We start from the raw sequence: 21,306 nt of genomic DNA, 5'->3' as shown, positions 1-21,306 counted from the left end.
GGAGCACGCTACGCCATCGTCGCCACTGTTGGCCTGCCTATGGCTCAAAACAAATCCCGCACCCATACCGGAGGATGACCTTTTAACTTCGTCACGCACCAAAAACCAACCCCAAATTCAAATATCGACACCGCACTATTATTAGCAGTAGGAAAGTAGTGCAAGATTTCGCAATGGCCGTGGCCACCGTGACTACGAAAATGTCCCCTCGGCTGCTGGTGGCATCGAAGGTGTTGAAAATAGCCACGCGGTGGCTGTGTCTGCTGCAATCCAGCACTGTGGTGGAGGCAGCAGCGAGGGGGGTTGGTGGATCACCGCACACACAGACGTTGTCGTGGTGGAACTCCCTTCCCCGTGGGCATCGAGGAGGGGTCATCCGTACCCTGGTTCGCCAGGTGAAGGCAGGGCAGCAAGTGGACTAAACATTTGTGACATTGCCCCCCCCCCCCCAAGCTGCCTGGACAGAAGCTTCCTTCACTCCGCTGTCCGGATATGGAAGTGCCTCCCACATTGTCGGCGAAATCACCGATTGTCGGCTTCAGGTCTTCAAATGCCGAGCACAATAGACAAAGACCCCCTGTATAGCCTTAACAGACTGTAGGAGCAAGTGCTGTTAGCGAGCACATATGAAGGTCGGAACGATACACGAGGGGGTGGGTGGGCCAGAACCACGCCAGACCGCCTTTGTCTCCCCAGTGGCGATGTTTACACACTGCACCAGGCACTCATTTGAGGCTGAGTCGACCTAGGGGAGGTCCAAGGACCGGGTTAGGTAATCATCACTGGTGTTGGCCGTGAGCGGGAATCGAACTCGGGTGGCCGGGTTCGCCACGAGCACACACACACGGACATCTCCTAACCTCACCGCACGCCTTGTAGCACCGAGTCTTTGAGCTGCAGCGAACCAACGATTATGCCGATTGCATGATGTACTAACGTCTGATATGGCCGTTGTTCGCAATTGCACCCAATTAAAAAACACTTCCGCCTGTTTCAAATCTGTACGGAGACCCGAATAGTCTCAAAACATCTCACGATGAATAGAAAATCTTATGATAAAAACCTTAACGCAAGAACTCTCCTGAAACAAACTCTTACGACTCAGCACGGCTTTACCTGGGGTAAAAAAAAAAAGCTTTTATTAGCTATAATTTTTTAAATAATTATTTTCGACAACCCTACCGACTTAAGACGTTAAAATGCTGCCAACACCACAGGTGTGTTTCAGGCCATATAATGATGATGATGTCAGGGCCCATTCCCCCACCCCCGGTTCTCTGGGTGTGGCTCTATAAAGCCCTGGGATCTAGTCGGATCGGGTTTGTGCTCCGACTTTCACAGCGTTGGGGGGGGGGCTTCTTTGTGACTTCGCCTCGCCTCGCTCGCTGCCTCCTCCTCGTTCGTTCGTTCACTGGCACGCGTTCCTCGAATCTCCTAAGCTGTGTTTGGAGCAAGCGCCGACAAACGAGCCGCGTGCGACGTGACAGGGAACTATGGCCCTCGGAGTGGAAGCTGCCTTCGTGGTTCTCCTGGCGTGCGTCGCCGGCGTGGAATTGGCTGTCCTGGGTAAGGGTGGAACTTCGCGTCGCCAATGCATGTTCTTGTTGGCTCGCAATGGCTTGTGAATGTTATGCTCGCTGGCTATATCCCCCTGCCTACGCGTTCCTCGGCAACACTTGCTCCGTAGAGGGATAACATATAACAGGTGCATTTTATGGGTTCGTGACCCCTTTTAACGTGGTGGAGTTATTTTTTGTGTGTTTTGTTTGTTTGTTCTTGAGAGGTTCATTTAAAAGTTAACGTTTTCACACTGCTCGATGATGTGATTCTTACATTAATGATGGGCTTTGGTGTCAGCCCAACACCGCGTTTAGATGTGTTGTCGTTATCTTGTTCTCTGGAGCACTATTCACGTGTCGCATGAATAACGCAAAATAAATACAATACCAACTTTAACAGATGAGCCAATAAAGCATTTAGTGCCCGTAAATACAACTGCTTGGATGGAACGTGCTTTTTTTCTTTTAGATTCAATGAACGCACTTTATAATACGGACGTGCTGTCTGCAAATGTTTAAAGTTGCTAAACCAGTAAATACGTCTACTGAATATATGATTCTGGATATATGTATGTACTGCATATCATCATGAATGCCATAGCTGTATGAGCCATCATCAACTCTGGGACTGATATAATTGGCATCACCTTTCGCGGTTGGTCCCACATTGGATGAGAGACTGGCTTCACCATAGGAGTGTGGAATTTCCACCACGGCATCACGGCCACCGAATGGGCATGATGAAACCACCCATGCTCTGTTGAGCGGGGCAGATCCTGACAATTTCAATAAATATATTTGGAAGCTTCTACGGATAAAGCGGGCCACCCTGCCATTAGCAATGTGGATTTTCCACCACTTTCACAACAATCGCACACGGACAGGGAGGGTGCGGTGTTAATTATTAGGTGAACACTCTGGACTTGCGGTCCAAGAGGAGGCCAGTTCAATGCGGTCTCCGGGCGCGCCAGTTGACAGAATGGCACAAGCTCATTTCATCCTGTTTCCAGCCTGCCCCACCTGCCCCACCTCTGTCCACGCTGCAGCCTAAAGGGCTGAGCCGCAGCTCGTCAACCGGCAGGTTTCAGTGTAGTGGGGTAAAATGTGGGTACTCTCATCTGCCGCCTCCAGCCAGCAGTAGCATAAACGGGCAATTGCAGGGCCGCGCCTTCACCTTTTGACCGGCGTGTAGCAAAGGTTATCTGGACTGCTCCCTGCCATAGAAATGTGGAACTTAAACTTGGCTTGGGGCCGAAAATCAAGCTGGGCGCCACCCCACGCTCCTTTTGAGCAAAGATGGTCTTCAATACTTTACCTTGTGGCTTAACGGGGGGTGGGGTGATCTCACGTAGACAAACAAAGACAAACATCTCCCGTATAGCCTTTAACGGATTGTAGGGGCCAGTGCTGTTGGCGAGCAACTATGAAGCCGGCACGGCAAACGAGGGGATGGGTGGCCAGCACCACGCCCGACCGCCTTTGTCTCTCTAGTGGCGATGTTTACACACTGCACCAGGAACTCATTTTAGGCCGAGTCGACCTAGGGGAAGCCCAGGACCGGTTCCGATAATCGTCACTGGTGTTGGCCGTGAGTGGGAATCAAACTCGGGTCGCCGGGTTCGTAGCGCAGCGCGCTAACCGCTACACAAAGACAAAGACACGGAATGCACCCACTGGATTCTAACACGCAAATGTGGTGTTTATCGTTGGGGTTTTTCGTGGTTTCAGGCAGCGGCACCAAGCCCCAACTCGCGAGCTCGACGACCGTTCCGTACAACCCGACGGAGACGACGATCGTGTGGTCCAAGCCCTTCTGCGTGTTCCAAAAGCCCGTCCCCACCACTCAGTACGTCGTGGACGTCTACGCGTCCATCACCAACAACAGTAAGCGGCTCTCAAACCTCTTCTTATCGTCGTTGGCGTTGGAGACCTGAGACCACTGAGGTGCACCCTATCTCGGAAGCCAAGCGGCATTTAAACCGAAGTCGGCCCCATCAACTAAATAGCGTGGGGGTCTGCAACCTGCGGCTCCGGAGCCGCGCAAGACTCGTTTAAGGACTGCGGTGCGGCTCTTGAAATTCGAAAAAAAATCCTCATTATTTTGGTGGCTAACCCCTTGACCATGGGCAGAGGTCGGCAAGCTGCAGATCCGGAGTTGCATGCGGCTCATTAAGGACCGTTTTGTGACGTTATTTATTCAGGATCACAGTCTCGAATTCATATGACATGGCCCTCTTGAAATATCGTTTTTTTTTTACCAAATTAGCCGACTCCTGAACTAGTGGATGGACGACCGGCACGCATATCTCAGGGTGTCTTGAAGACTTCTGTGAGGCTTGCATCCGATATATGTAGCATTTATTTTAATGTATTAAGTTGCGAGCCGGATGGGCCAGAATTGGGCAAGGATGTTGCCCACTTTTCACCAAAGCAACCAGAGAGCACAGACTTGGGTGTGGTCTTTCTACCTTATCCCTCAAACAATGAAGAACTACATCTATTTGTAACAAATACACAAGTAGCGGGCAACAACATCCATTGCTGTACTGTACTTCTGTACTACGCTCCTTCTACAATCCACACTGACCAGTGTGGTGAAGTATGGTCAAATCGCCCCCCTCCCGTCTACCCCAACATGACCCATGTGTTATTGAGAGTCCCTCGTCCAGCAGTGGAAACTTTGCACATTCGTCAGTCAGGGTTGGTGAATGGCAAGAATGTTGAGGTCATACCTTGGCTTGCTAGGAGAATGCGGTACATTTACAAATGTGAACTCCACCCAGTTCTATCTGTATGAGATTGTGTTTCCCCCAAGCATGTGTGGTTTGCTCAAGGTGTTCCGGTGTCCTGCCACATTGTAAATACGAATGAATTGGCTGCTAACACCCTCCTATATAAAAGACCACAGAGCTTGTCTTCCCCACTCGCCTGTGGTTCATCCTCACGTTTCGGAGTTATTGCTCCAGGAGAGCGATTCGGATACTGTGCAGCAGTGCAGGACAAGTTGACATTCATATAGCACTGCCTTACAAATTATATATAGATTTGTTTTAATAAAAGGCGACATTTTTGGCAGTGGCCTTCATTTATGGCAACATAGGCCAGAATGGTTAAGGGTTGGAGGCAGTAATTTTACACTTTCTACACCATGTCCATAACATATATCTATACACACACACACCTTGTCCATGATGCCAACTCTTATCCACTCTACCTCACTTGGCCTCATCCCTCCACGTTGCTGTGAAAAATGGACATCACGAATCCACTAAGGATTAAATTCATTATTCAGTGATAGTGCATGGGCAGTGGGTGCACAAGCACGCGCTCGGGCGCACATTCGTACACAGCACCGTGGCCCTAAAAATAAAAACATTAATGGGCAAGCTTTGAGCAATGACCTGTCTTGATAGCGTACACATGGGCGTCCAACGAAGGGCAGGGCCATTGATACGCTCCATTCATTTGTTTGCGCTCGCTCTAAAGAAAGCCACGCCCAATACTTCAGCTAATTATAGGTTTAAAAAAACAATTAAATAAATATTTATCTTCGATTCTTGCCTTCGGGAGCAAGATGCTAATGCCTTGGGAGGCCGGGGGGGGTTAGCTTCAGTAGGATTCGTGTAGTTTGACTTTTTCTCCATTTGAAGGAGCGCAGATTAGAAATAATTTTGCCTCGACGGTCCAAAGTTTTGGGATTTAAGGCCGTGTTGTTGTTATTAATGAATGCGTTCAGAGCTTTAGTTATTTGTGCCTGTCCGCCACTACCAATTCAGAATCGCCCAAGAGTTCGTTTTAAGATTCTGAAAATGGAGCTCATTCGCTCATGCATTCCTCGTATAACTCTACTGAATTTACACCCCAGTTTAAAAAAAATTAACCCGTAAAAACAAAGTTTTTCACTATAAATCCTTTATATGCGTGGCGGCTAGAGTCCTCTCGTCCTCTGGCTTGAGATGGCTGCCACCTATGGGTCAGATGATTGCATGCAACCATTAAGCAATTGGTAATTAAATATAATTTTTTTGTCCTAAAAAGTGTAAAATTTTGGAAAAAAATTTTCACGAAAAGTAATTTTCACGCACAATGAGTTTGTGTGGAAAATGTCAGCTCGATTGGATCACGGGAAGTGGGTTAAAAAATGACCGAAAGATTTGCACGGTCATAAGCAAGCAAGCAAGCGCGCAAGTGAACTTAGTATAAAGGATTTAAAAAGAAGTCCACTCGCAGCAATATTTTGTCACGTAGTACTACACAATGGAGAACATTCAAGTATTAATTACATTATTTCATAAACAAAAACAATTATTCACATTTTTTTCGTGGACATCTGGGGTCAAATTCGTTGCAATTACCCTCAAATTGCACTTACATGACAATTATGATAGTTTTTTTTACGGTAAAGTATTTTGAATGCCTTCCGACCTGAGATTGAAAGCAAGATGTAGCACTCTGAAGGGTTGGCACTAAATCCCTCTGTAATGAGAAAGGCATTATAATAGGTGACGGTTTCGGGCATGACCCTTCTTCAAAGCACACAGAAAGGCCGAGTGAATAATCAAGTGGAGAGTGCATAATCTGCCATGAGGCCCTGAACAGAATAAAAAGGAACAGTTTTAAATTGGCATATAAATAGTTACCTTTTTATTATGGCTATTGAGCAACACACCCTTCAATAAACAAACATCTATTTACGCATAGTTATTTGTATTAAAATGACATTTAGAATGTTTCTGGAACATTGCATTGTGGGTAGCCATGTTGCAGTGTGGTGTCTTTATTAAAGAGAGAGGACCCATTGTTGACTTGGTGACTCATTGCACAATGGAAGTGGAGATTTTAAATAAATATTAGGATCAAAGGTGCTTTGAAGAATGTTTTTAAATTCCTCTGTTGCAAGCAGGGTAGAGGAATTCACAGGAGAGTAGACTTAAAAACAAGACCGAGTTCTAGTGTATTTTTACCCCTCGCTGTCGGATTTTACCGAGAAATCAAATGTGTTATGCAAGGAAATGTGTTCCTGTAGGAGGAAACAGTGCATATGACCCTCCAAAGGAGTAAGGTTTGTACACCGCTTAATAATAAAACTACGTGTCAAGTGCAAATGAGTTGTTAATTCGGTCATCCCAAATGAATTGTATTCAGTTCGAAAGACATGGGCTGTCTTTTTTTTCTGGTACCATTCCCACCAGAAATCAAGTGGAGGCCAGGTACCGACATGTCACTAGGGGGGGGGGGGGGGGGCTGTGGTCTGTACTGTTGAGTGACGAGCCACTGGTTTGGACTTTGTGGAGAGCTCACAGAAGGATGTTGGCCAAATCTGTTGCCTCGGCACTTGCACATTTCTCCAAAGTAGTGGAGGCCATGGCGTTGGCATACGGTGCGATAGACCAGATTCGTGGAGGTGCATGCAAAATCTTCGGTGGCACAAAATACTTTTCAAATAAGCAAATGCGTTTTTACCCATACGTCAAATGCGCATTGTATAAAGCATTATGTAATCCAATGGATACGCGTGATTCGTGCGAATGCGTGCTTTGTGCCAACTTGTATTTCAACGTCTCTCAATTTATCTCCAGGTTATGCATTCGACAACTCGATCGGCACAGCGCTGTCCTCCTACTGGACAAACCCGGTGTCGCCCAGTCCGTACCTCGCAGCCACATTTGACGTTCCGGACTGTGGAAATCAAGCCAGCCCTTTTGACGCCATGGCTGTCAAGACGAACGGGACATTCCGTCTGGGCGGCGACACGGCCTGCGTGAACAGCATAGGGCCCAGTGCGTCCGCATGCAACGGACCCCTCGTACCCGGAATGAAGTACAGGTGAGTCCACACGACAAAACGGTGGCGACGCCTCCTCATGGTGGGGCAAGCAGGGGGGGAGGGTGCAATGCTGGTGACGTAGCGCGCGGTTGGCATGGGATGGGGAGCAGTCGTGTGACCGTTAGCGCGCTGCGTCACAAACCTGGCGACCCAAGTTCAATTCCCGCTTACGGCCAACACCGATGACGATTATCTGAACGAGTCCCGAGCCTCCCCTCGGTCGACCTGGCATCAAATTAGTACCTGTGCGATGTTTAAATGTCACCACGAGGGAGACCAAGGCAGCTGGGCATGGTTTTAACTACCCGCCCTCTCGTGTGCCGTGCTGGCCTTCATATGTGCTCGTTTAACAGCACTTGCCTCAACAGTCTGTTAGAGCTATATGGGGGGTGGGGTCTTTTTCTTTGTCTTGGTTAGCATGGGGCTCTCATGCTAGGGATTGAAGTGACGGCCTCCTGTCCAATATTCGGCGATAATTTCCACATCATTTGAGTACATTCTCAATCGCTTATTCTCGAGTCCGTTATTTTATGCGTGCATTGAGGGATAGTAATCGATTTTTCATTATTTTGATGAAATAATAATATTCAGAGCAAACAATATCAGTCGATTTAATCGAGTACATAATTATAAACTACTCTTTTGTGATCGACTATTTAGGGCCCTCTTTTTTATGATGCTCCCGAAGGCAGCGCCCCCCCCCGCCGCCTCCAAGCTATCCCACGTGACGCAGCGATCATGCCGATGACCTCATCAAACCCTTCCAATCACCTCCCATTCAGTGAAATCTGGGGACGGAGGTGATACCCCCCCACCCCACCTATGTGTCATTCAAATAGTGATTTGGCCCTTATTAATTAACGATGACCTAAATAATCGGGTAGCCCAGCTGGAACAGAGTACTATATTTTCAGGGTCCATTTGATATGAACTGTACCTTAATGTCCGTACAGTTCTGGATTATGTAACAATTAAACGTGCCTCATTTCATGATTCAGTCGACAGATACTAGAATACATTATTATCATTACAGCATTTAATCACGAAAGACATCCAAGTGTTCAATACAGTACTTGTTTTGCAGTGGTAAGTGATGCAGCATGCTCTGTGTTAAATTACTACTGCAGCATAGGACAAGATTTGTTAATGAAAACTATGAATGTCAAGAATGCTATCCTGGAAATGTGGCGCTTGTTATGCATATGGTAAAATCATCTGTTTATATTTTCTATAGAAATACTATATTCTTCGTGACAATTGTCTTATGTTGATGCTCTTTATTGCAGAGTGAAATATACGCTTTCGGAAGCAACTGCACAAAATCCCAAACCTATTGTGGATCAAACTCCCTGGTCAGACCCTGTCTCCACAAAGAAATGTGAGTAACACTAAACATGACGTATGTTACAACCAACACTCCATAACTCCCTCTTTATTAACCTCCGTACAGTCCACAACTCGGTTTAACACTTAGGCTTTCGCAACCAAAATCATAATACAGGTTTTTTTGGGTTGGATCGTGTAAATGTGTGTCGTTAAACCCACCACCACACGACACAGCCAATTCGTAAGGATTGTCACGGAACGGGTGGACTGTTCCACAAATCTGGCTGTCGCCTGATGAAGCTAGTTGTAATTACTGGTGAAATGTCGTACTCTGATTTTAAATGTTGTGGTTTGGCTCTCCAACCCACCGGTGTGCTGTACTAGTAATGAATTGGCTACGTTCTGTTTACGTGGCAAACCTTACTAATTGGCTGTGTCGGGTGGTGGCGGGTTTAACGGCACATTTATATTTTTACGCGATTTAACTTGTAAAAACCTGTATTAAGTCCACACTCACCTGGTGCTTTTCCTAATTTAATTAATTGGAGTTCGTTTTTTTTAAAAATTGTAATTGGCCACTGTCCTTATCATGCGATTTAGCAGACCTCCCTGATGTGGCCGGGATTGGTCCCCATGGCAGTTTCGGAAAGGCTGCTCCCAAATACCATTGTGAATTTTTGTTCGGAGTTAAAAACACGTTCTCGCCTCATTCTCAGACTCGCTACTGGGGCCAAGGGTGGTGGGCCTACGTGAGTAGTGGACGGGGATTTGATAAACGAGTGGGGGCAGCGTCTATGAGCAAGTGGGGCTCTGCTAACGTCGGAGTGAATCCACTTAACTGTGGGCGTGGTTATGTATAAAAATGGACGTGGTTATGTACAAACATGGGTGTGGTTATGTATAAAAATGGGCGTGGTTATGTATAAAAATGGGTGTGGTTATGTATAAAAATGGGCGTGGTTATGTACAAACATGGGTGTGGTTATGTATAAAAATGGGCGTGGTTATGTATAAAAATGGGCGTGGTTATGTAAACAAATGGGCGGGGCTGCCAGATCACCAAGTGTCCCCCTGGGCTTGAGCCTCCCAGAAATTTTTGGATGGCTTTTATACAGTGGCGGCTCCGTGACATTTCCACTAGGCGGGGCTGTTGTCAGTGACCTCTGAAAATATGGTGTTCTAATTAAGAAAAACCTCATCATGTTATAGTGATAACTGTCTTATCTACCAACGGTAGGCATTTATTAACAATACGAAACAAAACAACAGCACTCAAATGCTGTCCCCATGACCCTCAAGGCCACACTACACAACCCTTTCATCCTTTCAAATGGAACATTTAGGAGTGACTCACACAGTGTTCGCTGCTAATTCTTCGTTTGCTGCACCTGCTGTCATCGCCATTGCTGTTGTTTCCTCCTAGAGCGTGTAGGCCCATGACCTGCTATATTTTGACAGTGCAACTTAGCGTTGTGACATCGTCATTACAGCCATGGGTGGCTTTTTCACCGCCCTGAATGGGTCTCAAACGGCGTGGCTAAATTGCGAAGCTCATTGCAATGAATGAAGGGATATCTCTCACTTGGACGCCTTCACAGCCACCCTGAGACCTCCCCAAGGCACATATCAGACTGTGTCGTTACAGCAGTTTCTAATATGAATAACTTCAAAATTTATCTTCATCAGGCAATTCACGTTGCAAGAATACTTATATTATAATTACTTTCAACACAACAAAACTATTGATAGGAAAGTATTTTTTTTATTAGAAATATTACATCGCATTTCCTGTTGCTTGGTGGGGCGACGCCCCAACGCCCCTAGTGGACGAACTGCGCCTGCTTTTAGATATTTTTTACAATGGACATGAATAATATAATAATTTTCCCTAGGACATTTTTCAAGCGTGTAAATTGCGGTCTTAACCATTACGGTGATATACCAAGTGGTTCACGTTTTGGAATTTCTCTCTTTTAAAATCTGAATCACCTTAACTATTTCATCTTCTAAGTTGAGTGTCCTAAGTCTGCCTCAATCTATTTTCCATCTACACCGTGTCGTGGGCATTTATTGACGTCTGTTATTTTGGGGCTCGACTTCCCAGGCGTTTGGAAATGGTGGTTAATTGTACGGTCATTTTTGTCTCTCTCCGTTAATGCTCTCGCGCATTGAACGACGTTTCCTGTCGTTTGTCCGAGCGCTCGCTATTTAATCTGTGGCCGTGGACATACATATGAAGAGTCTTGCAGATGTACGGTTCATAATAACTCGACCTCGTGAATTATGCAGGTCTCCGCTCTTATTTTCCATCTAATGAGTGACAAATGCGATAATTCGTTATTGACCCAGTATGGATGCTGTTGATGTTGTTTTTTTACATTTCACACGGGGGTTTTGGTTTTCGTTTTGAGGGAAATTAACCTTTGCGTGACCTCCAGTACTGCTGCTTGAAGAGGCAGATGCGTTAACAGCTCAGCCACGCATAGAAGGCTTCAAGGGTTGGTGGTTGACGGGAGAGATTCGTGAAAATCGAAAACCCAATGGGTCGTGAGGTGGCTTGAAAATCGTAGTAACGCAAGCGTGTTTGTGAACCCATCTGTGCGGAGTGAGTTATCTCCTCCCGCATGAATCCAAGCGCTCCTTGAAAATTGAATTGGCCAAAAAACCCGATCCAGGATGCACTAGATGAGTCTTGAGACTTAATTCTGCTTTCATGCTTAAATAAATCACGTTGCAATGTCTCGTCTTTGGTGACCAAGTTTTCCGATTGCAAGGAGCCTCCATATCTGAGGGTTACCCAAATTGATATACTGTGCAAGTGTCGACCAACCAGTTGGCAAACTTCTTATTATTATTTTCGCTTTGTCACTTTTTACTTTGAAATACTGTACACTTTTGCCTTTGTAAGACTCAACCCTCAATTTATATTAATTGCATTTATAAGGCATCGTTCAGTCTCAACGTGCGATGAATGAAAAGGATACATTAAAGAAAACTGGGGGTGGCAAAATTTGAGCTAAAATAAATGTTGAACGTGTTTTATTAAAAATGGAAACTGCTCTTTTACAAATGTGTCCTTAAAACTCATCAAAGACTCTCTCTGACTTAAGACTTGGTGGAGTTTATTTGTTAAAAGATCGGGTTTTCGGCTGGGATTTAAAGACGGCAGCATTCTCTAGAGCCTGTGTGACCTCCACCAGTAAAACGAAACTATATATTTTTTTATTTTGCCAGGTAAGGCCCACTGAGCTATACAGCTCTTCTTTCAGAAACGACCTGGCCACAAATGATAGCTCAATGAAGTGGCTTATGTGGAAATTTATATCAGCCAAATACTCTAGGGAGTTCAACAATTGGGGGGCCGCCAACACAGTAAATTCCCATTCTTATTTCTATTATTGACCATTTGTAGCAATGGCAGATCCAAAGGACCCTGGCAATTGGTATTTTATTGATTTTTTTCTACCAGATAAAATACATTTATTATTGTGGGGTCTTCTTTAAAAAAAACTTGGCATTTTGGGACTGCGCCCACTCCACTTCCGTCCCTCCTGGGAGGTTTGTAGATCTGCCTGATATAGATTTGTAACATGTATTCACTACTAAACTAAGTTTAGCGAACCTTCCCGCCCCACAAAGACAAAGATGCCCCATGTAGCATTAACAGACTATTGAGAAAAGTGCTGTTAGCGAGCGCCTATGAATTCCAGCACCACTCCCGGTCGCCTTTGTGTCCTCCCGTGTGGTGACCTTTACACACTGCACCAGGTACTCATTTGAGGCCGAGTCGACCTAGGGGAGGCCCACGACCAGTTCGGATAATTGTTGAGGGTGTTGTCCGTGAGCGGGAATCGAACTCGGGTCGCCGGATTTTGTAGCGCGCTAACCGCTACGCCACTGCTCCCCCCCCGCCCTCCCCCCACCACCGCCCCCCCCCCCATCACCGCCCCCCCCCCCCATCACCGCCCCCCCCTCCCACCGACTTGACGAGCCCAGCGCCAGCGGCCAGCACCATCAACACGTGGCCCGGCAAACGCACGGGCGGGATGGTGGTGGTTACCGCCGTGCTCAGCACGCTGCTCTTCCTGCTGCTCGCCGCACTCCTCCTGGTGGTCATCTTCAAGGCGTGCAGGTGAGCAGCGGGGTGCTTTCGCTCGCACGGATCCTCGGCACGAAGCACGCCGCACGCGTTTACATGGTGGGGGGCGGGGGGGGAGCGGGTGGTGGCGGCTAAGGACGGACAGCCAAACCCGTCGGCAACGTGAACTTAAAACTATAAATTAAACTATGTTTACCAGGTAAGGCCCACAGTTGTATAGATATTTTTTCTCCGATGTAAAGCGGCGAGTTGTCACGGGGGTTGGCATACTTCGGTGACGTGGCTCGGCAGAAAGCGAGTTCCGTGCTTGTTGCAGAGGCTTGCGGTTTGGGCCTGGCGACCGCCCTGTTTAATAGCGCCGGTGCGCATCAACCGCAAAATACGAGCTGTCTGCTTCACAGTGCACATTAAAGATCCCGTGATGTCATAAAAAAACTAAATAACGTTTTTTTTTACTTGCCAGGTAAGCCACCACGAATCTACGTAGCTATTTTTCTCAGAACTAACCTGACTGCAAATGAGATCGCTCAACGAAGTAGATTATCAAGCGGAAATGCATAGCAGCCAAATACTGTTGATTCTAAATGTGGAGGGGGAAAACTGGAGGACCCGGAGAGGGGGGGGGGAAAAGCCAAGCAACCACAGGGAGAACACGCAACCTCCAAATATGCAGCAGCCATCAGGGTTGGGAATGAACCCCACGACCTCCTGTATACCAGACGAGGTAGTTAACATCTCCTAGCCACCGTGGCTCCTTTTGGCACTGGACATCTGTAAAAAATATCTTCACAGCTCATCGGATTTCTCCCAGTCGAAATAGAGAATCTGATCTGAAATTCACCGGTTCTTAGACAAAGCCATTGAAATGGCTAAATCCCTTTTACTGAATCTCTAATGATTGCTCTTAATTAGCTGCACGGAATCGTAACACGTGAGGAAATTTCATTTTGACATTTTAAAGTAACCGATTGAACCTTATGGCGGGACCTCGGGGTCCCACAAGCCCCAGGCTCTCGCATCAACTGCGTTGCGACTTCATTGTGTGTCTGTTGAAGGCGAACGATTCGACAATCTTTTCCTCTCGACGAGCTCTACACGATGCGCTAATCAAAGTTTCAAAGTTTTGTTTATGACTACGGAAACTTTGCAACGGACGGGTGCTTGGTGAAGAACGAGAGGATTGATTTCCGATGGGTCGCGGCGTTTGTGTACGCGGTGGGACGGAGTCGCCAAAAAGACATTAATCAATTACGATTTTGACTTCTGTTTATTCGGGACCCCCCGGGGTCCAGCCATGAGGTTCATTTGTGCAGCGAGTTGGCGCACTTGACTTGCAATCCAGAGGTCGCCGGTTTGATTTGGTCTCCTGGCGCGGCATTTGAAAAAACAAAAACGTGGGCAATGTTTCCTAAATTCCCCAACCACCTCTGCTTCCCCCCCCCCACAGCGTTTGTCCACCCAGCAGTATAAATCGCTTCGCCACAGTCGATCGACAGGTGGCATGTGGTGGGACAATGTGGGTACTCCCACTGCTTCCAAGATTTATGACCAACGTGGAAAGGGGTAGGCCTAAATACCCTTTGGGGGGGGGGGGGGCTCTCTAGAGCTTCCTCTCGTGAAATCGCTTCCCCCCCGCCCCCCCCAGCAGGAACGTGTGACAAGAAATTGCAGGGCTGAAACCTTTAACAGCAATCACACGGCTCTGGCATGAATTCATGCAGGCTTTATGGCATAAAGACCGTCGTTACCGGATATGGAGCAACGGTTGCAACATTTAAGACGGCTGGATACACAGATGAACGTAAAGGAGGTTATTTACAAATCGTGCGACGCTCAATAAAGGGTACGCTCACATTACATTTAGACTAATGGGGAAAACAAAACCAATTCAAACGAGACAAACATTTTATTCGATCAAACCGTGACCCTAAATCCTCGCAACAATTCGATGAATTGCTGGGAGGAGGGTGAATTATCATCATTACTAATGCCTGCTTGCTGCCTCCGATTAGCACAGTTGGCTACGTGCGATGCAAAATAAGTTCCGAGTTCAAGTTTACAGGCGTCTGCCATCTTCACGTCCCGAGTGTTCCCGAGATGAGAAGGCGGCGGCGGCGGCAGCAGCAGCGCGTCCTGACGACGTTTCGGGTCTCGTGCCCCGCCCCTGTGTCCCCCATAGCAACGACACCCAGGAGCTGACCAAGCCGACCCAGGTGGAAGCCCCCCCCTTGAGGACGGCTCACTCTGCCTACAAGACGCACTACACCAACAAGGGCTACGGGGAAGACGACAACGCGCCTCCCGCGAAGCCCGAACGATACCAATGATCTCCGGCTTGCCGGGCACGTCGGGTGAGAACGGCAACCCCCGTGCCCGCCCACCCACCCACCCACCCCAGCTTTTCTGAATGCCCTTCGCACAACCTGTTACCCGCGGTGTACCCCCATCGATTTCTCCGATTCGTAAAGTAGCCGAGACGGCCCGAGGGCAGGCGTATTACCGTACATGCTGCTTGCTTCACTATCTTAGTATTTTGTGTTTAATGTAAATGAATTCTCCTCTCGCCTTATCTCGCTCTCCGCGCGCTCGCACTCTCTCCACTCCAGCCACACCAAGGCTTTGCGTTTAAGCCGCTAGTGAGAACCTTTGCTCAGTGGGAGGGGGAGGTCACTCGCTCTCCTCTGCGCCCAAGGTCTGGAATCTCCCTTATTTGCAGCCCACTGCCATTGAAAAAATGCACCCAATGCTTTGGACCACGGCCAGGATTTAAGTCTTGGTTTGCACATGTGCCATACCAAAGGTTGACTCTGTTGGTGAATGTGGTATCAGAGCATCAAAATGTGGCGAACCACAATGCTTTCAGCCCGATCGCCAATGACTGCAAGAGAAATAATAATAGTATTTAGTTATATCATCTCTGACATATTTCATTGGCATGTGAATTAATCAACTCTGCAAGTCAAACATTTTTTTTGCATCACTGGAAGGAAAAAAAAATGACGCCACAAGTCGAGTCGTCGTACGACGCAATATGGGGTGAGAACTTCATCACAAGGTGGTGCACTGCCAGCTGCTAGAGTTCCAAATGGCAAATTCGTTGGCCTTGCGACACGAACACGAACAGCGTGACTTTGAATAGAAAGTTCAAAGATTAAAAAAGAAACGATGGCCACTAGAGGTAACTCGGTGTGAGATTGCTGCTGGATTCTTACTGAAGAAGTTTCACTCTTGGTTCTTTCGGTAAAGTCACGTAGAAGGGAAACAAAAAAATAAAAAATAAATTATTTATAATTTTATAAAAAAATATAAAACAATATTTTTTATTATTTTATTAAAAATATAAAACAATATTTTTATTCTTTTATTGTTTCTCTTGTGCGTGACTTTACCGAAAGAACCAAGATTATGAATCCCTGCAGTCACGAAAGCTTTAAATCAAAAGTTGCACTCTCCTTAGAAAATTCACCCTTTGTGGCCATTCCCGGTGTTGTGGCTGATTTAACAAAGCCCAAACCTGCCACAGCACCGGAATTGCTTCCAGCGTTGTGGAAATTATGAATTGAGATCCTGAAAGTTATTTTGCGGAGTGCTGAAATAATATCACTTACGACTGTGCCGGTTGCAATTGCCTCGCTTATCACCAAACGCCCTCTTCTGTTGGATGTATTTCACTTTTTTGTTCACGGTAGCCTAGCAAAAAATGTGGAACTTATTGAATGATTATTCATTCGCGTACATACATAACAATGGAGTGGAGAGCGGTAGTGTAGTGGATGACTCACTGCACTACGAACCCAGCGACCTAAGTTCAGTTCCCACTCGCGACCAATAACGGTGGTGGTGTAATATTTTGAACGTGTCCTGGCCCCTCCCCTAGGTAAACTCGGCCTTAAAATTAGTACCTGGTGCAGTGTGAACAACATCAGCACTGGGGAGACAAAGGTGGCCGGGCGTAATGGCCACCCCAGCACATCGTGTGACATGCTGGCCTTAATAGGTGTGCTGTCTTAATGAGTCTTTTACAGGCCTTGCACGGTAGGGGGGATCTTTGTCATTGATCTTTGTGTTTGTGTGGGTGGTGGGCGTTGTGTGCACGTGTCTCTTCCAGGGAGCAAGTGAAGCCGTGGGAGCGTGGATGCCATGTGCTTCGAAAGAGCGGGGAAGGCGCTTGCTCCTCAACTAAACTTTCCCTCGAGAGTAAATGCCTAAAACATCCAATGGCATTTCTTAAATATCACATTTTAATCGTATTTCTCTCTTGGCATATACAGTGCTGTAAGTGACGTTGGCAGTGTGTAAACCCCTTCGTTTTAAATAGCTTCATTTCATACGGTTTCCTTTGGTGTTTAATATTTTTATTTTAGGAATTGTATCGCTCTGTATTTTAATTGCTTCATATTCATCAGTTGGTATAATGGTTGAAATATTCTTGAAACATGTTTTATCCTCTGTAAATGGCTCATGTATTTTAAACAAAAAAGCTATAACACCAGTATTAGTAAATCATATTGTAATTAAAACTAAAAGTTTGATCTTTCCTTTCAAAGAAAAGCATATAGCCATGCAAAGCTGAAAGAAGCTGTAGGCGCAGTCCTGCAACTGCTTTCTTAGGCCACTGCAGGTGGAAGGGGCATCCACTAGAGGGGAGCTCTAGAGGGGAGCGGAGGGGGGGGGGGCCCTCTCGGGTATTAAAATATTAGACCATGAATTCCTAAATTCAATGATGGTGCATTGAATTTTAATGGAAACTTTGTGCAAACACATCCAGTTCAGTGCAATCATTAATGCAATTTTTTTTTTAAAATCAAATCAACTGCCTGTGGGTGGCTTTTAAAAATTCTAGATTTGAAGCTTTCGTGACTGCAATGATTCATACTCTTTGGTTGTTTTCATTTATTTTATTTTTAACCTACGTGACTTTACCGAAAAAAACAAAGAGTATGGCTTTTTAAAATGTTTTCTTGAGAGATTTCTTGATACCCCCCCCCCACCTCTGTGCCGTGAATGGTTTTGCTCCAAATGGTTGCAGTGAATCTTTTCGTTGAAATCGAAACGTCTCTTCACAAAAGCGCGGCTCCTCATACTCGTCTCGAGGCTGTCCCGTGACTCCACGCTTGGCCTAGTTCTGCTCACCTTGTCTACTGGAACAAGATGGAATTTTCGTAGCGTGCAGTCACGGCAGTGTTGAATTCGTTTATTAAAAAAAAAATTGGAAACTGCTATTTTTACAAATGTGTCTGTAAAACTCGCCTAAGGCGCTCCGGACTACGACTTGGTTGGGTTTCTGCTTACACGGCCAATTGCAGTTAGCCGACTGAACAAAACGTAATAATCACCATACGTATGTGTGTATGTATGTCGGGGAGGGGGGGGGAGTTGCCACTTTGTGAGGTACAAAAAAATCCAGGACATATGAAGCAAAATAGCAAAGTCAGAAGAGGGGAGACCCACAGTACTGTACATGTAAGTGTGCATCGTTTGAAGCTGTATTACTATTTTACTATTACGATATCACTTTTACAACGGACCAAAGCCGGGATTTTCCCATGTCCGCTATCGCCAGCGGATGAATCCTGATAGAACAAGGGACAGGTGGCAACCCGAGTAAAGTTTTGTATTAAAAACCTTAATTTTTTAAAAAGTAGAATTGGCTCTTTCTAAGAATGTTTCTAATAAAACTCACCAACACTGTCCAATTTGATTCTGCTTAACTTGCCGACCGCAGCTAAGTCGGCTTAAACGTTTAATATTCACCGTGGGCAGTAGAGATGTCGTAGCCTTTAAGCCAACACGTTCTTCAATTCAACAGTGTCGCGCTCCACGAGACCAAAGGTTTCAGAAAAGCCCAATAATTCTTGGTCCCGTGGCCACAGTCTCAGAATCCCCCCCAAAATCCTCGTGAGATGATGGATGTAGTAGATACAGACGCAGTGAGACGAGAGAAGCGGGCGATGCCTTTGGATCTCTGGATGAAATGCGTCTTTACAAATGTAAATAATTATTACTGTCTTTTTAATGTTAATTCGCGTGTTGTGTTCATTGGGATTTTTTATTTGAGCTGGTGTTTGATGTCCACTCCTGTTTTCTGCATCAATCCGAGGTCCCTTGAATATTATGGGTTCCCCAAGCTTTTCTTTGGTTTCGCCAGCTTTAACCACGACTGCACAGTCTGTTTTTAACATCCATTAGTGGTTTTTGGGTTAGATCGCGTAAATATGAATGAGTCGTTAAACCTGTCACCACCCTACATAGCCAATTAGTAAGGTTTGTCACGTAAGCAAAACATGCCAAATTGTTACTAGTACAACCCACAACATTTACAATTCGAGTACGACGTTTCGCCAGTAATTGCACCTAGCAATTACTGGAGCTGTGAAAAAGCGCTTCATAGCTCATCGGATTCATCCAGGATAAATATCGATTCTGATTAAACAGGAGTTTTATTGGCCCCACAGTCTGAGCTCCTGTCTCTCCACGTGGTGGCGCTTTGTCACCCAAAGGCTTATGGGTATTTACTGCAGTTCTCAAATTGATTTTTTTTTTCAAATATTTTTTTCCGTGACACAAAAAAAAGTTATTTGGTTTTAACCACTTCAGCAGGATGACGGCATGTTTTTTTCGAAAATTGCGTGCGCAATTAATCGCTGCTTATATGCTGTGGTATAACTGGTTTTATGAGAGTAAAACTTGGAACTAGTTTGTGAAGGTAACTCGTATCTATATTCCAAGTGTACAGGCGTAGATACTTTGTAACACCTTAAGAGGCAGTTTGTATGAAGGCAGACAATATGGCTCGATCCTTAAAGAATCCTTTGTAATTTTACGGTTCTATGTCAATCCACTGCTGGATGAAGGTCTTCGGTCTTACCCCACCCCTTGACACCTTTTGGGTCACAATGTTTGTTTGACCATACTTCCTCGCTACACCGGCAATTTGTGCGGGTTGGTTGAAGGTGGGAAACGCCCGGACCGGTTTCTGAAATCGCTCGCCGCTGATGTTAGCTTTGGCCGGGAATCGAGCCCGCGGGTCGCCGTGTCCATCACCTCAACGCGCGCTCCTAAAACGAATTGAGCTCAAATACAAGAAAAAAAACCTTGCAAAAACGAGAGCCCTTCGCTTGTGTTATTTGCGTGGTTTCACGCTGCCCTGTGCAGCCGCATCCATCCATCAGTTGCAGTCCAGCGCATCGTAGGGACTCCAGCGTGGCTCACGCCTTGACTGAGTGACGAATAGATAGAGCTTTGTTTTGACGGTTTTGGAATGATGCCCTCACTCCGTTGTTGTGGGTGTAGCTGTCATGCCTCCCATGGGACGTGTTTCTCTCGACAATGGGCACACGCGCGCGTTTTGTTTAGGGTGTGGGGAGCGGTGGCAGAGCGGTTAGCGCTACGCTGCGCTAGGAACCCGAGCATTCTGGGTTCGACTGCTGCTCGCGACCGACACACCAGGTGACGATTATCTGAACCGTTCCTGGGTCTCCCCTAGGTCGACTCGGCCTCAATTAGTTCCTGGGTCTCCCCTAGGTCGACTCGGCCTCAATTAGTACCCGGTGCGGTGTGTAAAAATCGCCACTGGGGAGACGAAGGCGGCCGGGCGTGGTGTTGGCCACCCACCCCCTCGTGTGCCGGCCTTCATAGGCGCTCGCTAACAGCACTTGCCCCAGCAGTCTGTTCGTTTCATTTCGTAAACCGGTGGGCGGATGGCGCCTGTGAACGCGCACACGCCGAGTTCACGTGGCGTGCATCGAGCCCTCTCCCTCCCCTCCACCTCGACGCACTGGCGGAGCTAGTGGGGGGTGGGGTGGCACGTGCCCCTCCAATGATCCGATCGAAATTATGGATTTCGATCGGATCATTGGAGGGGCACGTGCAATTTCGATCGGATCATTGGGGTTTATTAGTAATAAATCGGCATTTTGCGTCCCCCACTGCCACTGTGTAGCATATTATTACATGCCAGGGACTCTGGGATGATAGGACAATAGTCTGTGTCCATAATTTGCAATAACTAACGGCAAAGCGGTTATAAGTGACTCACAGAATTGTGCGCAGTTGCGTATACAGTGCACGACTTCCCTGAAGGCATTCACCTTCAGCGAGCGCGATGTGTGTCACACAACGCGGTTTGAATTCGACCCTCGATCGATGGCTGCGCCATCGCCGCACACGCGTCGAATAAAAGTGTAGGGGTGTTAGAGAGAGAGCCCGTTATGCATGGCAGCCTATGGTAAACAAACACAGTGGGCGGGGCTACATGTGTGCACGAGCAGGTGCCCTCTGCGACGTCCGCGCCAGACACCCTGGGGGGTCGATTCGGTCATTATGATCCCCCGGGGCCCCACCCCTCAGGGAGGGGTTGGGTATAAAAGGGGAATGTATCGAAGGGCTCGGGAGTGTTGTGTTAGCTAAGAAGAGAAGACGGAAGACGTCCTAGATAGAGCCCTGGTCTCCCCCTGGCACGCCGTCCTTATCAGGACCGCGCAGGCTCGAGCCAGT

General features: G+C 46.8%; 1 protein-coding gene across 1 annotated transcript; it reads left to right on the top strand.

Annotated features, from left to right (window-relative positions):
• Positions 1-1,305: 1,305 nt before the first annotated feature.
• On the top strand, positions 1,306-19,130 carry UPK3A (uroplakin 3A). Its single transcript, XM_078858820.1, has 7 exons — positions 1,306-1,566; positions 3,288-3,443; positions 7,139-7,385; positions 8,672-8,763; positions 12,708-12,843; positions 14,990-15,161; positions 16,919-19,130. Exons 1-6 carry the CDS (start codon positions 1,494-1,496, stop codon positions 15,135-15,137), a joined length of 852 nt encoding a protein of 283 aa, XP_078714946.1. The 5' UTR covers positions 1,306-1,493; the 3' UTR covers positions 15,138-15,161; positions 16,919-19,130.
• The last annotated feature ends 2,176 nt before the right edge of the window (positions 19,131-21,306 follow it).

Source organism: Lampetra fluviatilis, chromosome 8 (genome assembly GCF_964198595.1).
Source record: "Lampetra fluviatilis chromosome 8, kcLamFluv1.1, whole genome shotgun sequence".
NCBI classification, from domain to species: Eukaryota; Metazoa; Chordata; class Hyperoartia; order Petromyzontiformes; family Petromyzontidae; genus Lampetra; species Lampetra fluviatilis.
This window is presented reverse-complemented; position numbering and strand designations above follow the sequence as displayed.